This window comes from Pelecanus crispus, chromosome 8 (assembly GCF_030463565.1).
Source record: "Pelecanus crispus isolate bPelCri1 chromosome 8, bPelCri1.pri, whole genome shotgun sequence".
Classification (NCBI taxonomy): domain Eukaryota; kingdom Metazoa; phylum Chordata; class Aves; order Pelecaniformes; family Pelecanidae; genus Pelecanus; species Pelecanus crispus.
In genome coordinates, this window is record NC_134650.1 from 41,509,246 (window position 1) to 41,527,001 (window position 17,756).

The 17,756-nt window shown below is 44.0% G+C and overlaps 1 protein-coding gene across 1 annotated transcript in view; it reads left to right on the forward strand.

Moving 5' to 3' along the window:
• Nucleotides 1-574: 574 nt before the first annotated feature.
• The window catches only part of VAT1L (vesicle amine transport 1 like), a 59,602-nt gene continuing 42,420 nt past the window's right edge, over nucleotides 575-17,756 (forward strand). Inside the window, exons 1-3 of the mRNA XM_075715553.1 lie at nucleotides 575-804; nucleotides 7,311-7,440; nucleotides 11,506-11,721. Coding sequence (XP_075571668.1) covers nucleotides 575-804; nucleotides 7,311-7,440; nucleotides 11,506-11,721 — 576 coding nt within the window. The remainder of the gene's footprint in view (nucleotides 805-7,310; nucleotides 7,441-11,505; nucleotides 11,722-17,756) is intronic.

Here is a 17,756-nt window from a genome sequence, read left to right on the forward strand (position 1 = left end):
GTGCCCGGGCCCACGATGACAGCGTCGGGGGCTTCGGCTGTGCCTGGCCGGGGTGCGGGAGCAGGGCGGGCGGCAGGGCGGCGGCCGCCGGCTCCTACTGCGGCGCCAGGCGCTTCGCCCCGCTTGGCGGGCCCGGCCGTGAGCGGAGGCGCCCGGCTGTCCCCGGGGGCCGCCCCCGCCCCGGCAGCCCCGCAGAGCGGGGCGAAGCGCGGGACCCGCCCGAGGCCGCCTCGGGGGAACGCCCGCCCCGCCCGGGCGGCAGGTGCGACTCTGGGCACGGCGGCGGCCCCGGGCGCTCCCCGCACGGCGCCAGCGGCGCTTCCCCCCCCGCTCCCCGCGCCGGCGGCCGGGCAAGCAGAGAGGGCCCGCGGGGGCCGCCTCCCGCCGCGGCGGGGCGGCGGATGGTGCTGCGCAGCTAGTCGGTGCATTGCGGCGGCGGGCGAACCGCCGTGCCGCTCCGCGGTGCCGTGCCGCTCCGCGCCGCGCCCGCGGCCATTCCAGACGGCGGCAGCGCGCCCGGCGGAGGAGCAGGCGGAGGAGCAGCCGGCGGCAGCCGCGCCGCCGCAGCCCCGCCATGGCCAAGGAGGGAGCGCAGCGAGCGGAGGAGACGGAGCAGATGATCGAGAAGGAGGGCGGCAAGGAAGGCGCCGAGGGCAGCGCCGCCGGCAGCCTGCGGGCTGGGGACGCGAAGGAGATGAGAGCCGTGGTGCTGTCCGCCTTCGGGGGGCTCAACAAGCTCCGCGTGTCCAAGAAAGCCATGCCGGAGCCGCAGGAGGGGGAGCTGAAGATCCGCGTCAAAGCCTGGTCCAGTATCGCCCCTCGCCCTCCCCTTCCCTCTGGGGCGGCTGAGGGGCCGCAGCCCCGCGGGGGGCGGGCGGGGTGCGGGCCCCCTGGGGCGGGCGGGGGCCGGGGGCGTCCCCCCGCGGTGCCCCGCAGCGGGGCTCGCCCGGCCCCGGGGGGGCGCGGGGGCTGCCGCGGGCCGGGCTGCGGCCGGGAGCCCCGCAGCCTCCCCTCCCGCTGCCCGGGGCGGGCGGGCGGCTGTGGCGCCGACTTCCCTCGCCTGTGGCTTCCCCCTCGGCCGGGAGCCCCGCTCCGGGCTGCCCCCGCCGCCCGGGTGCCGTCCCCGCCCCGGGCCCCGGGCTGAGCTGCGGGCGGCCCGGCGCAAGGCGGGCACGGAGGGCGGCCGGCGGCTGCCGTGCTGGCGGCAGCAGCGATGGAGGAGGAGGATTGCCATTGATTTGCACGGCACCAGCAGGGAGGAATTGTGTGTGTGTGGGGGGGGGGGGGAACCTGGCCGACTGTGTTCAGGGTTTTGTTGTTTTCTTCCTGAGAAATGTGGATGCCAGCCTGCGTGTGTTGCTCAGCACCTGTGCCTTTCCCTTCTGATGCTGGCTGTTATTTTGCTCTTGGAAATCACTTACTTCGTAGTCGTCATAATTTTTCTTCGGAGCTGGTGTGGCAGCGTAGCTGGAGCTGAGGATAACTTACCAGTGTTTAATTCCTGTGCCCAGCTGACAAGTGGCTAGCAATCTGCTAGCATCTTGAAACGAGCCTTCCTAGAAGGCTAATTTTTTTTTTTTTCCTAGACAATTGGAGCAGACTGTTCTTCCTAGATAGCTGGTTCTCAGTGCACATGTTCATTCACGAAAACAGGATTATTTTTTTTAAGTGACAGAAGCAACATTATGATCTTGCTACACAACTTGATGTGTACCAAAGACCAAATTAACTTCGCCCAGGCAGGGATTTATCTTCTGTTGTCCTCTTCTGCTATGTGAAAACACGGTGCTTCCGGAAGATAAATTCCAAGGTGAAGGCCAAGTTGTTTATTTTAGAAGTAACTTGCGTTAAAAATTATACTGGTATGGGGCAGTGAGCTTGTTTTGAATGATGTATCCAGTGGATGTGCCTCAGATCTTGGAACATCCCAGTAGGTTAACGTAGCTGGATGTCTTGGCCTGTTCAGACACTGGGCTTTCCATCCTGTGCTGAATGGGGATCATAAGGTTTGTGACCTATGTGAATGTCCTCCCCCCCCCCGGGTGTTGCCCATGGAAAATGGTGATATCCGTCAATCTGAATGAGGACTAATAAATGAAGGGCTGAGATTTTTTGCATTCTCATTTGTTTATTTCTTTTTCCTCTACTAATCACAATGGGAAATGCAAGAAATTCCATGCTAGGTGAATATAAGAAATAATGGCAGCACAGTAGCTGCTGGGTACCTCATTTCGCTATCAAGCAGGGCTGTAACTCCATTTGAGAATAGGCTGTGTTGTTTTCTGAGTGATTCCTGCCCCCCCCCCCAGCCATTGAGTTAACAAAAGTTAACGTGCAGAACTTCAAATGTTCTGAGCACGTGGACATATCCCTTTCAATGCCTGAGGCGTTTACAGCACTCTCCAGTACCTGTGTGAATTCCGCTTTCATCGAAGTAGTCGATGTGTGTATCACAAATAGCATGTTACCTGTAAAAGAACACTTGGCTGTAAAATAGAAATATTCAGCTCTGCTACAACTGCAGTTGCTTTCCAGGGTTGCATTATCACTAGCGAGCTGTGTGAGTTGCACGCGTGCTGTTTGACATCACTAGACCCGCTCAACTGCTTCATAGTTACTGCCAGGTTGCACAATACCACGTGTGTTTTTGGGAGCCTCCCTTCATGCCAGAGGAGCCTGTAGGCTGTATAGCCTCTGCTTGTCATTCCTGGCTGGAAATGGCCGTAGGGCTGAAATGTGATCAGGTCACCAAAGTGTGCTTCCAAACAAGGCAAAATCAATTTGCCGATCTTCTTGACCCGAGTCTGTAAATACAGAAGATTGATCGGGATGATGATGGACTTGCGGTCTAGTCTGGGAGACTGAGTGAGAAAAATGTCTGCTGGCTTTGCCCAGTGTAGTATGCACATGTTAATGCACGCAGTGCTGAACGCACCAAAGATGGGCTGCTCTAGTAAGACATATTGATGACAAATAATGGTTTTAGTTGAATCAGTTTTGCAGTTGAGCATCGTTAGAGGTGATGATTATTTTTCTCCATTAACTTGTGGAGAAAAACAATCTTTATTTTAAGAAGAATGTGTGCATGCATGATAAATGGTATATACTAGTAAAAAGCGCAAGTTCTACGTGGTCTCTGCATTCACTGGGGGATGAAACCAGTTGAATCATATGTATACACCAGTTAAAACATATGTATGCATTTTGTAGTATGGTACTATAAATGGCGGAGATGGGGGATATGTTGCTATTAAGCACTAAGCCAGATGAATAATTCTTTTGAAGGTCTGGAATATCAATGATCCAATTGAAAATGTGTCAGCTGAGATGAGTCATGTGTTAGCCTCATTCAGTGACTAAGAAATGGAACAGCCATCGATGTCCAAGCTGAGTCACAGCTTCTGCATATTTCCTGAAATAATTTTTGATTGATAATGACGGAGCAGTTGAAATTGCTGTATTTGTTCGTATTGTAATTTGGAGTCTGCAGAACAGTAGTATACGTATTGTTTAAAAGATTAGACAAGTAGCTAGAACAAACCGAAGCAGTGTTTCAGATGGGGTGTGTGAATAAGGAATGGTGTCCTGTAATTACCTCCCTTTATTTTCGTTTTCTCTGTTATAATTATTTCTTCCTTGTGCCACTATACATGTGCGTCATGAGGAATGAGGAGGAAGTGACCCTTCTGACTCTGTGACTGTGAGATAACAGCACTTGAAAAAACTGGTAGCAAATGAAATCCTAAGTATAGCAGAGTAGCGGACAGTGTATCAATTTTGTTCTTAAAGGCAGTCTTGTTCATACGCCATGGGTGTTTCTGATCGCTTCAAACCTTTCCACTTTTTTTTTTTTTTTAAAGATTGTCAGGCAATTTGCTGGCTAGGGGTAAGAGAAAGGATTTTAAGAATAGAAAACTCAGTGGTCCTCTTATTTGCTCTGTTGTATTTCATTAACTTCAGTAATTAATTTCAGGGGGGTCTTACAGTGAAATAAGACAGACAGATCAAAAGCAGCACCTCTCCAAACCGAAGTGTGAAGGACAGTCTATATGATTTGGTATTTTGCAATGGAAGGTATTGGGCATCCTTGAGGGCATGGGACGGAGCAAGGAGAACCAAGTTGACTGTTGCTGGTCTGATGGTGAAAGAAGTCTAGAATACAGCTCTCTATCCGCAGGACTTTCCACACTTAAACGAAAATAAAACTGCAGCAAAGCTAAACCACAAGTATAGAAAATAATAGTCCAGATCCTCAAAACTGATGTTAAGGCAGAGCATTGCAGACTTAGAAAGTCAGATTGAAAGATCCTTCCATGTTGGAGAAACCCTGCCTCCAGAGATGCACAGGTAATTCAGTCTGTGCAGTTCACACCAATATCCCTGCTCTTTCAGACAGGTTCTTGCAGAACCCCTATGTCAATATATTGATCTTGGTAATTTATATCCTTCCCTATCTTCATTTGCATCCAGCTCTTGGTTTAGGATTAAAACCACATGACTGCAAGAAATTGTGCGCTTTTTGTCACTGGATCACTTTGCATTTACAGTTCTCCCTCTGCACATGCCCTTACTTGAAGTCCAGAAGTTGCTTTCTCTGGCTACACACCAGAACAGGTTATGCTGGTTTGTACTGATATGAGAAATAAATTGTGCTTATTCTCTAAAACCATCACTCTTCATGAGACACATTTTCTTGTGATGTTCTGTGCAGCCAAACTTCCCTTTCCCTGTGTCTGCTGCAGGTTGAATCTCAGCGAAGGACGTGATAAGGTTGGGCGTCTTGGAGGTAGTTACTAAACTAGCCGTTCATCTTTGGGCCCTCCAGGTTATTCAAAGGGGGAAAAAAATAATATAAATTGCTGGTTTTACCATACAACATAATTGTGCTTTCAGGTCTATTGGTGTTGATAAGGCTTGTTCAAATTAGACAGGTAAAATAAAACAACTTATTTCTGTCCTTATTTGAAAGTGGAGAAGAATGGAAACAAACACACATGTGAGAGTAACAGAGGTGTGATGACACATAGACATATAGGAGACGAAAGGTGAAGTGAATGAAGAAAAACTCTCTGAAAGTGACTAGAAATGATTAGAAATGCTGATCCATCCACACTCTATGTTCCAGAGAAAAACATGTGACTTAGGTATTACATACCTTGTGTAGTGTTTTTTCTCTCCTTATCATACCTGTTCTAGTATCAGGTCTTGTAAGTTCATTGTAATAGAGGTGAACTCTCTATTTTTATTTAATATTGCTGCCTTTTATTGAGGATAAAGACAGACGAAAGAGAAATGGAACTAGAACAGAACTGAATTGCTAGTATTATGTCGTTAGATGCAAAACGGAATATGTGCCCTTTCAAAAATTGTCTGACAAGTTATTTCGTAAGAATGAATGTTTCTAGAAAGAGCTGCAATAATGTATTTGTAATCATGTGTCATTACCAAATAGCTGTGGTCTTTGCCATATCCATCTGTCTGCTTGTTGCCTGCTTGTTATGACGTCATGGTGTGTGTTCCTAAACAGGTTTCCGCATCACAGTTCTGCCTCCGGCTGTGCCTTCTTGCAGGAATGTAGAAAAAGTTAACTTCTTGTAAAATGCCCGCAGTGTGGAAAGATGTATTCAAAAGATCATCACTGAAGTTAATGTAGACAGACAATGGCTGCCACCATGTGTGGTGTGGGGTTTGTGGTTTCGTGGTTGGTTTTTGGTTTTGATGTTGTCCCCTCCTCCCCAAATAATGACTGCCTTGCAAGCATTTTCTTGTTTGGAATTCCTCTTTCATTATTAACATTACGTCCTACAGATGTAGGAGGTGGTCTTAGCCACGGGATAAGAAGTGGCCTTTCTAAAATAATTTCAAAGCTCCCAACTTCATTGTGCCAAACCCCTCCTAACCTTCCATATGGTTAATGTTACGAGCTTTGTGTATGAGCATGTTGGGGTGTCTTTTGGTTTGGTTTTTGTTTTTCTCCTGAGTTTGTCAAGCTAGAATGTCAAAGTCATGTTTTTCAAAAATAATCTATAATCTTGCTTTTACAGAGCTCAAAGGTGTGGGTTCAGGTTGCTCTTAAACCCTCCACCACAATTACAAATATTTGCACTTGGTGGAATTCCCGTCCCCCTCCCCTGCCCCGTGACCTACATCTCATGAATGCTGTCTTGTCTTCATGCTTAGGTGGTGTGCCTACTCTGTCTTTTTGTTTGTTGTGTCTGTTCAATCTGTTTATGTCTTGATTAGTATATGACTAAAGCTCCATCTTATAAATACTTGTGCACATCAGTAATTTTATGTATCCAAGCAGTTGCTGGTATCATACGCATGAGTAGGACTGGCTGTGTGAGTAGCTTCATAGAGTCGGGGGAGTTAGTATGCAGCAATTTCGGCTAACAGTAAATGCAGGGCTGTGTTTTAGAACAATGGATTAATGCTGGAGCATATTTTAGCTAGTTAGGAGTTTTAGAAGTTTTAACTATGTATGGCATTTGTGCCGGCAATCAGTCTATGCACATAGTAGATAAACAGTGCCTTTTTTTGGTTGGTTGTTTTGCGGCTGCCTAGAAAACCACAAAATTTTACTTAATAAAATCGGATAGCATATAAAAGATGAAGCAAAGATGCTTCAAGATTTTTGCAAAATGAGACTATAGGGCGAGACCTGTCCTTTTTCTGAGCAGCAACCCTGAGGGCTCCAAAGACCTAAATGACCTTTGCAAAACTGTACAAAAGTGATCCAGAAGGAACACTTTAAAAGCAACAGCCTATCTGATACTTAATAAGTTCGTGCCAAAGTTTGGACTCCTGCCTGGGACAAACACAAGATTCATTTCTGGAGTCACATCAGAGGTTAGGACAGTTACGTCAGGTTGCTCTTGGCCCAAAACATCTATAATGTGTGAGGTTTGGGGTTTTCCTCTTAAAGAGAACTGGTAGTGTTCTCATTACAGAAGCTAGTAATGCATTCATAGAAATCATAATGTTTCATAGTACTGAATTTTTAAATGCCCTCTGTGAATTTCTACATGTGACTCCTTAACAGTCTTGCAAGCTTTGGGGCTAATGACAGATGTGGTTGCCTTGCGTGCATACTCCTCTGCCCCAAGGCCTGTTGGAGCGCAGTGTAAAGTCGGTCTGTTCCATGCATGAAGAATGTGAATGCCTGCTGGGTCCCTCTTATGCTGTGGAGCCCAGCGTTTTAATGCTGCCCTGAAGTCTTCTAGCTTTCCCATATACTCAGGTCAAGTTTTCCTCCTCTGCTTTGATCTATGGTAATAGTCTTGATTTTATTTTTTTCCTGTGTTTTACAGTGGTTTGAACTTTATTGATTTGATGGTGCGACAGGGGAATATCGACAACCCTCCGAAGACACCACTTGTTCCTGGGTTTGAATGCTCTGGAATTGTAGAAGCTCTTGGAGATAGCGTGAAAGGATTTGAGGTAATATTTTCTTTATTTGCAGAGCAAGACTAAATAATCACCAGTTCACTGAGTATGTTGTCCCTAATCCCTTCTGGTCTGCCAGCAACAGCAGCCTTCACCACCCTGTTGAGATTTGAAAGGGCAATTTTTCCTTGCTGCTTCCCAAGCATGAGAATGACCTCTTGAATTTGTTTCTAAAGCCACCAGTCATCTGCTTCAAGTTCTTCCTGAAAAGCCACTTGTGCCATGTGTGTATCCTGACAGCTAAGTAGGAACTGGAAAGAATGACTGATGTGTGTTAAGAAAGTAAAAGAAATTGAGTTAACTTGTTAAGTTTCTCTTCTTGACCGTGTTTGCTGTCACCGTTGCTCTGTTCCTCAAAGCCCATGCCCTGCTGATTCTAGTTCCAGCTTCTGGTCTTGAGTTAATGAGACCCCCATCCACAATAAGCATTGCTTCTTCCAGCCATGTGCATTCATGAGATGCAGATAAAATTGGGACCCTGATTCTGGGTATGTGGCTTATTCTGATCATTCAGCAAAAGGATCTATTTCACCTAACAGAATAGTGATAAATGACAACTAGTTAATGTATATAATAAAGCTTTCATAACTGGTTGGCATTATGTACTCTTCGGTATCTCTTATTACATATAAACAGCATTCTGTCCTACCGTCTATTCCGTTATTGATGTTAAACATCTCTGCACCCTGCAATCTTGCATTTTATTCCATAAGTAGATAGGATTGACGTGCATTAACTCAGTTTTTATTTCAAAATTTTTCTATCTTAGCTATTTGCTGAGTCAGTCATGTCATCAGGTAATTGCATTTTCTGAATTCTTACTGTATCTTGATCTTAAGAAGGCAATTACCTAAAATATTTTTATTTAAAGGTAACATTTTTGCTCTTCTAAAAGAGCTGTAAAATTTCTCAGTTGAGTACAGATAATGGCCAATTTAGTTTCTAGTAGAGCCTCAGTGATGAGCTCTTCTTAGGACATTTCGCTACTTTCCCCCTCCTGCCCCATCTCTGCCTCAAAACAAATCATAATCTTTCAGTGCTTTTTGTGACAAACAATAACTTTTCTGTTTGAAAAAAACCTATTGCTTGAGCTGTTCTGCTCTAGTATCTGTGTTTTATAGTTACGCTCCATACCAAAGAATAGTCTATGAAAGGTCTATGGAAAGTCTCTGCTCTAGATCAGCATTCTCAGTTTAAAAGTTCGTGCTATTTTTAAAGGGCATCATGAGGCTACAGCATATGGTGCTTGTTTGAATAACATTGCACCTGACTGAATATACTGGGTCTCTTTTAAAGTTATATCTTTGTTCTGGCTGTAGAGTATGTTTATGCTCTGGTGTACTCCCTGAAATTGAAACGAGCCATGGTATTTTATTTTTTGCATATAATCTGCATAGCCATGGTAGTCTTCGAGTGATCTAGAAGAAGGGTCGACACTCAGAATAACTGCTGTGCGCAGGTATGAACCCATCAGCAGGAGAACACACCATGAGGAAGATGCAAGAACATTCTATCAGTTTCTTTGTGGATTTCTTGCGGAGAACAGGAGTGTGCCAGATGCTCGTCTCCTTGACATATGCTGCTACCACCGTCCATAGTGACGGCAGGAATGGCAAAGATGGCACCTTACATCTTTTGACCTTCTTTCCCTTTGTAGATCTCTTCCAGTTCAAGTTACATTAAAGTTGTGGGGATTTCATGGTCTAGAAAAATGCGTCTTACTGGCCCTTAGTCTGTACTACCTGAGTTAATGCCAGCCACTTATTGTCTTCATTTGCTGTGATTGCGTTATTGTATGACAAATGACAGCATTGGATGGAAGTTCATTTTGGCAGTGATGTGTAAGAACACATTTTACATTGAAAGAAGGCCTTTTTTTATGGAAAAATGGTGTAAATGCCTATTCCTTCTCCCGTTAAAAGAAACAGCTGATTTCTACTGAGCTCAGATGTATGAAGCCTGCACTCTCTCTAGCTGTGAGGATGATCCTCAGGAGCTATGGCCTAATCTGACATGATGACTAGGCTCTGTATCGTGTTTGTAGTAAAACATGGCATTTATTATTAAGAAATCCCTTGGGAATCACCAAGAGGGACTTTTCTGCGTTCTTTTTTGGTAATCATTTATGTTTGTTTGCAAGGATGTAGGTCATATTAACATCTTCACTAATTAATCCTAGCAGACTTTAGATTCTAGACACTTCTCTAACAGAAAGGGAACCACAGAGTGGTTACCAGTGAGGCATTGTTAATTTGAATGTGTTTTTTGAAAGGAGATGGCATTTCGGTGAAATTGGAATGACAGTTCTGTTTCAGCATTCTCATTCTGAAAGAGACAAACCCTTCAGAACTGTCAGCAGCACCTTAGCTTTTAGCAAACGCGCAATATCCCAAAGCCAAAGTGATGACAAGTACTTGGGAGACCAAAAAGTGCTTGTGCTATAAACGTTTGCCTGAAGGTAAAAGTGTTGTGCTTTAGTCCATTGCTGTGGAATATAGTTGAAATAGTCCAAGAACAACCTGTACTATTTCTAAAGCATTAGTGGGTATTAGTAGAATGTAAGATAGAGAATATCAGGCAGATAAGCAAAGGTATTTTAGAGGGACAGCTTCTGTTAGTTTTAGTTAAAACATGAAGTCCTGAAGTTTGATGCTCTTCCTGCCTTATTACCTATACTGTGGCTCTATTGAAGAGCTCCTTTCATGGTTAAGGATGCTATAATTCTTGATGTATTATAGAAAGGCAAAGAGGTCTAAGACAAGGTAAAAGACGTGTAGGGGCTGCTGGGGCAAGCCATTATCAAGAGTTTGTAAGAGTCATGCCTATGAAGGTTTTAATATATATTGGCCAAACATTTGCTCACTGTGGCTCTCCCTAGTAGCCCCAGGAGACCCATTTCTCCTTTCACGTGAGTGTTGCTTTCCAAGTCTGGTTGTACCCCTGCAGGAGCCTCAGAGCTCCAGTTGCCTTGTTGTTATTCTTGTCCATCTGTGGGGAGTCACTATCTCCATTTTAAAAACCTGAAGTTGCAATGAAGGCCACTCTACAGTAAATGTATGAATTTGATGTGCCTGGACCTCTGAAAGGTTCCTAGGAGCAACTGACTGTATCAAATATTAGCATAAAATCTTTATTTATTTTATCATATGATTCTATGATTTCTCCATAGTGAAATACCCTTTCACTACTATATATTTTAAAAAAAAAAAAAAAGAGTAGAGAAATGTTGCATTTGAAGAGAGTATTTCATTGCTCCTTTAAACCCTGTCAGACTCACTTTGTAGGCTTAGTAGTGCCTCAGAATCCAGAGATACATTTTTGATGTTTGAAGTGGCTTATTTGAAGTTGCAGGATCAAATTCTGCTCTGACACATGGCTGTAGAAATGACAATCATGGAAATGTTTTGGTAGAATCAGTTATTAAGATAATAAAAATAGAGAGTGGATACAGATGGTTTTATCTTTTAAATGGGTGGTTTCTGAACCCTTTCATGTGCTCTATCTACCAGAGTACAAGGCCTCCCCTTCTCAATCTGCAGAGAGGAAAAGTAGCTCTAAATTAGTGTGGAGACTGAGAAAGCAAAGTGAAAATTATCTTAGGTGCAGTTTTGTTTATTCCATGCATCTCATCAATATCATTATAATCTTTCTTCCCTTTTTTTTTTCTTTTTTCTGTAAGCAAATTTCCTGGTTATTAGTAAGAATTCTGTTTTTGTTGTTTACAGCCCCATTTGTTAACTTAGGAGCTCTGCTAGCAAAATATGATCTGTATTAGTGATGATGGAAGACTGTTCCATCAGAGAAGCAGTGTAGCAAAAAAGAAGAGGTGGCTTTAACTTTGTTTGGATGTTTTTGTTAAATTCAACTTTTTAAATAAATACAATTAAAAAATGGTAAAAGCCCAAAGCTGAGCAGCTTAACTGCTGTTTTGCCAAAGATGCAGAGTATCGTTATCTTCACAGTCAGTCAGCGACCCACAGCTTGGACAGGGAGTTGCAGGTCTTGCAAATTGCTCTCTACAGTCTCAGTTGCAGCAATTGGTTTCTTCCTTGTTTGTAGATTGGAGACAGAGTCATGGCTTTTGTAAACTACAATGCATGGGCTGAAGTCGTATGTACCCCAGTAGAATTTGTCTACAAGATCCCAGATGACATGAGTTTTTCTGAAGCTGCTGCGTTTCCCATGAACTTTGTAACTGCCTACATGATGCTCTTTGAAGTTGCTAACCTAAGAGAAGGCATGTCTGTGCTGGTTCACTCGGCAGGAGGTGGGGTGGTAAGTTGGAACTTTTCTTACTTTCTTGTCATCAAGTAATTGAAGCAGTCTGATGCATCTTCATTTCTGAAATGAGACAGACCTTGCAGTTTGATTCAATATCAGACTTCCCTATGTGGGGTGGGAGGAACTGCATCTGTTTTCCCATCAAAATGCTGACGTGAATGGTTGGCAGGAGCATTTGGTGAAATAAAACTGTTCTGACAATAAACTCTACACAAAAACCCCTAATTGGTTGTCAGATCAAGGAGCAAGTATTGTCCCAAACATTGCATTCCTGAACTTATGCACCTTGTACTTCTTCTATGTAAAAGAACGCTGTAATGAAAGGAATAAATAAATCAACTCCCTGCACAAGGTATTTGTAGGTAACCATAATCCTCCTTGCAGTAAATGGCCCTCTTGGAATACTCCTGCAAATACCATGTGTGAGTGTGTGTGATGCTTTCTCTGTGAAAGACTTCCCCCCACCACCCCTTTGTTGTAGAGGGATTGAAAGCAATGAAAAGCATTATCATGCCAACCCTGAGGAAAACACACAAATGCTGAATTTGAGTCAGTGGTGGCTGCTGCATGTCATAGTTTGGATCGTTAGTAAGGAGGCATTGCATTGCATGGGCAAAGCAACAGCAGGATGAATTCAGTGGAATGCCGGGCCATACAATGAAATAAAAAGTCAGCATTTTGTGTTACCAGTTCCTTGAACTATCTTTTAGGAAAATCTCTCTCCTCTGGAAAATATTTAAGCTTGTGCAAAATATTAAGATGCTGGCAGGGGAGTTTGTTTATATTTGAAATTATGCAGTCCTTTTCCGTAAAACAGATTTAATGACCTGAGACCATTAGCAGATCTCAGCCTTTCAGATTGGAGTACCTATTCTGTTTTCCTGTTATGCCTTATTTGTGCTAAATTAATATTGTGTTGTCTGCTGAGGTCTCGTGGGCAGCCCCAACACCTTATCCCTAATTCTATGCCCTTAGACCTTTCTTCAGGTTCTCATATAAAAGAAGGCTATAATCAAAGGAATAAATTCATGAGTTCCCTGTACAAAGTATTTTTAGCTAACGATAATCCTGCTTGCAGTAAATGGTCCTCTTGGAATACTTCTGTAAATGAATGGAATTTATAATCTTATTATGCCTCGGCACAGTACAACCTAGAGCATTATGGCTGACTTTATTGTTCTTTAATATTAAATCTTTTCCTGTGGAATTTAGGACTGTTAAAGCAACATGAGGCCACGCATTCAGGGGGACTGTATATTCTACAGGAATTGAAGGCTCAGCTTTAGCTGTAAGGCCATTTGCCCAGCTGACACTATACAGACCTAGGCTGAGCATATAGAATTAGCAAAACACCCAAAAAGCAATCCCTGCGCATGTGCATGTATCTAGAGAAAATTAACTCCTTCTCCTTATTAAGATAAAGCGTCCTCGCTAAATTTCTTTCTCTCTTCCTTTTTCTAACCTCACTCACCTCTGTTATTTCTTCCTTCTCTTCCTGAAGCACTGTTAATGCTCTACCAGCTCTCATGTAGTCATCTTCACTAGCGTCCAGCCTCTGTGCTGGGCTGTTCCTGTAAGGAACTGCAGGCTTCCTCTCTTCTATGGCCGATGCTCAGTGAGCAGCTTTTGACTGGTCCTTTGCCGTGTCTGCTTGTGGACCTTCTCTGAGAGAAGCTAAAGGAAGGATGGGTCCTGGCTAGCTGCCAGGAATTCCAAGGAGAAACCAGATCCATCACCTGCCAAGTAGTTAAATAAAACAGAGTTTCCAAGGGAAAAGACCAGAGGTGCAGGAAGAACGGCCAGGTTGGCCAGTAACTGATAGAGGTCTGTGTATGATCCGGGGGGGCTGTACGTAAGAGGGAGACGGGGCTGGCTGGCCCGCGAGGCAGGGTGCCCATTGCTGTGTCACCGGGGAGAATGCCTCATGCAGCCTGTTGTTCAGGCTAGTACATGTACAGCTAGAATTGGAAAGGAAAGACTTTTCCCGTTGCTTGATAGGTCTTACAGGTAAAATACCACTCTGGAGATGCATGGAATTTTTTGTTTTCTGCTAACTAAACATAAAGATTTCAGAGGGGTCTGTGTTACTGTTTAAACTGCTCTAATAATCTCTCTGTTAATCCTTTGAAAAAATCAACAACCTCAATCGAACAAATCATTCTCACAAAGTTCTTAGTTAATCAAATGAAATACTGGCACTGAACTCCCTATGGGAAGAGGTATTTTTTTGTGCTGTTGCTTTAATAGATAGAAGGCACATTCCCACTTCCAGCAAGTGGGAAACCTGTCCAGTTTGTTTCTAAATGTCATAGAAATTCCAGAACACTTTAATGAGACAATAGGCTCCCTGTAGGACTAGAAGTTTGTAATTGTTCCTTTCTCATTATGCAAGATCATTATTTTAGCTGCTTCAGGCAGTTTATGAAAAAGAACTTGTTGCTTCAAAAATGTTTGTAAGGTTCTTTGTTCTGGCTCCTCAGTCCCCTTTAGGAAGATCCTGCAGCTTTTTCAGTAAACTGAGTCAGGGAAAATTCTCTAGGACCTTTATTTATGTATTGTCTCAGTTTATTTATGTGGCCTTATTTTAGTTTTTAGATATTTTTGGTAGCGAGGTAACTACAGCAATTGACTTCCCATCTGTGGCTGGGGTATGCTTAGTATATGATGCTATCCCTTAATGTCTGACAGGATGCTTTAGGTAAGTCAGTTTACTTATTTCCAGAAGTTCAGGACACATCAGAAGATGATGTAGAGAAAAAGGAAATGTACCAAGATAACTTGTTTTGAAAAAAGTCTCACGTACCTGTGTCTCTGTTACAGAGACTTGAATCCTGTTCTGTATACCAAATGAGTACCCTCCCTGACGCCCGCTCAGCTGAAAGGTCAGGGCGTCGTGCAGCCTTCCCCGTTCATGGTAGGAAACGTGGCTAGTTGTAGGGAAGCACCTTGTCTCTCCGAACCAGGAGGGGAGAGGTGGGCACTCACAAACTCTGCTTCTGACACTGTTGGTATATTGTAGCCTTCTGTCTGAAGAGGAGGACCTGCTGCAGTGCTTAGAAAGGGGGTTTGAAAGGAGAGACTAGACTGTATTTGCTTTTGTTTGCTAGGGCCGGCTTGTTGGTGTTGGTTCTTGGGAAAGGGGGCTGCTTTGGGGGTTGGTTTGGTTTTCCTGCCTCTTTTTCCCTCTTGAGACAGGGGCAGTTAGGAGAGACTGACTCTCAGCTCTCAACCTGGACAGTGAGGTAGGCTGGAGAAGCTTTAGGGGCCTTCTAGAAAAGCATGGTACAGGCTCGCAGTTGCACTGCATGACTTTCAGACTTGAACGAGATATTAATACGCTGCAAAGCATTCTGTTATCATTGCTCGAGCTGCTACTGACCAAGATCTAACAAGGACAGCGGTTGTCATATGCTCCCTTTCAGGCTTCTGCTTGGCAGGATGCTTAACACCTCTGCTTAAACCCTTACATTGAGTAGTAGCAGGGCAGTTCGATGATTAACAAAAGATGGAGTTGTGTAATACAAATAGCGTTTAAATGCCTAAAGCTACGGAAGTGTCCTGCTGAACTGATTGCTAAAATAAGGAGAAAGTCAGCTAACACTGAACTTCAAAAACTTCCTATTATCCATACATAGAAATTAAAGCTCAGAAATATGAGTTTGCAAGAACATATGACTTACTGCAGGACATATATTGGCCTATCTTAACTGTAAAATGCTGTAATTAATATTTGACATGACTGTAAGACAGTGGTGGAGTAGCTCCCCTCACAAATACACTGTCTTTTTTTCAAGTGAAACAAAGGGGCGACTGAAGAAAAAGTGCTGAGGAAACTGAGCAGTAGCATGCACCCTGCTGGGACTGATCTGCTGTATGAAGCAATTAGTTCTTTAAAATGAAGACTGTTTGAGTCAGTGCATTCAGTGCAAGTCACAGCGCAGGCTTGTATGAGATTATAGAGTTGCTCTTAAAATTATTACTGTAAACTTGTAAAGTGTATCCTGGATTACTTGAATTAGTATAAATACAGGACTGGTGTATTAAAAACAAAACCAAAAAAAAGCAAAATACCTTAGGCTCTTCTCTTCTAGCTTTAATAAATGTAGTCTCTATCTCTGTGATGTCTACCTGGAAAATGAATTCTTTCAGGGATTTAGATTTGTGAGAGACAGCCATTATGCCCATTTGCTTATTTGTTTGCTCTTTACGTACTTCCTATTCTGAATATTTAGAGGACAAAACTATGGTCATTTACCACAATCTTGGTAAACTGTGTAGATTGTGTAAACACTTCAATTTCATCACTTAGCCCTTCAGACACAAGGCAGAATTATTAGCCAATTCTTCAGCATTTTGATCTTACAGATGCTCAAATTAAACTGCATTTCATGCAGGAGCATCAATTGCTATCCTGAAGCTGTGATCTGACCTTCCTTTTCAGGCTCAGCAGCAATGGAAGTGCAAGCAGAGGAAGTTACAGATGCAGCACTCATGTTTGAATTTGAAGGGTAAATCTGACTTGGCAACAGATTTAGGTCATCCTGGCAGGATTGGTTACTGCTTGGCAGGAACCCTCTTTTTTATTGTGTCTCCCCTGCATAAATTGCAAGTATTTGAGGATGTGTTCCAAACTGAATCACTGAAGTGGTGATATTTTATCTGACAAAGAACTGGCACTCCTTAGTAAATCGAGTCACCCGCTATCACAGGCAGCATATAGGAACCCTTTCAAGAGAATTATTAAATTTCTTCTTAAAAAAAATGCCTATGTGTTTATCCCTTCAAATTCTCTCTGCTCTGTCTTGCTTGGTGAGAAATCTTTCTCAATTTCCAGACTTTATTTGTGGCCAGTTAATGTGTCTTTGTTCTTCTGCTGATGTTGTCCATTAATTAAAATTAGCTATTCTTTCCTCTTGGCACGCTTCTTTCAGATCTTTTTGGTAGGACAGATATGTGTTCATGGCTAGAACAAGCTCAGAATCAAATCTCAACTTGGCCTGTGTTTTTCAGGCTGAAAGCAGGTTTGTTTGCTCTTACCCCTTTTTGTAAGGTCAGATGTCTGTTTCTTTGGCCATCCTACAGGCACGGGTCCGGACAGACACATACGCATCTCCTGGGCTCTGAGCTGCTTGGCAGCAAAGCAGCAGTAAGCTGGTATGAAAGCCAGAGCCTTTTAAAACAGGTCTCACAGCATCCCTGATCCCTTTAAACGTTGTATGGGTAGACTGAATTGAGGTCTGTCTGCACCTAGCAGGTAGGAGCATGTTAAATAGTGCTCTTGTGTTTGAGTCAGTCCTTCCTGAATGTGAATAATTAGAATTTACTCTGCTCTTCTGATGGTCCTGACCAGCATACTGTACAATGGCATTAATGCTTCCCACTTTGCTGAAATCTTTACCTGATACCTCCCAGGACTGCACTTGCTATTTTCATATTAGCAGTTCATAGCCATTCTGCATTTGATGAAATGCTTTCCTCCTATTTCATCTCCAGCAGCCAAGGAAGGGGATAAATCAGCTCACACAGAGCTCTGTATAACCAAGCCTAGGCTGCTTTAGGTACCCAAGCTGTCTCACTTACAGCCAGACAGGGTGCCTCGCTGCTGAGCTGCCCTGTGCCACTGAACGCCTCTGAAGCAATGGATGTGCTCCCTCGGCAGCTCAGGAGAGCGCCAGTGCCGTGCCTGAGCCTATTTCCAGACGCTGCCTCAGAACATAATCTCTTAATCAAACACAAAAGCCTGGCGAGTCATACACAAAAAGCAATTTCCCTGACCAAAGCAGGCTGCAGCCTCTGAAGGCCTTTCTTTTTGCCCGTCGCAGCCCTGCGCTCCCCAGAGGACGCGTCCTTTCCCTGAATCCCGTGTTGATCATGTCACGGACAGGCAGGGCTTAACTCTTCCTTCGCTGCTCCGCCTTTGCAGGTAGAGCTTATGTCCTCTGGGTGAGGATCTCTGCTGCGCTGTGTTGTCGTAGCTCCACGGAACTGGAGAGGATTTACACCAGGTGGAGATTCAGCCCTGAGTTTTG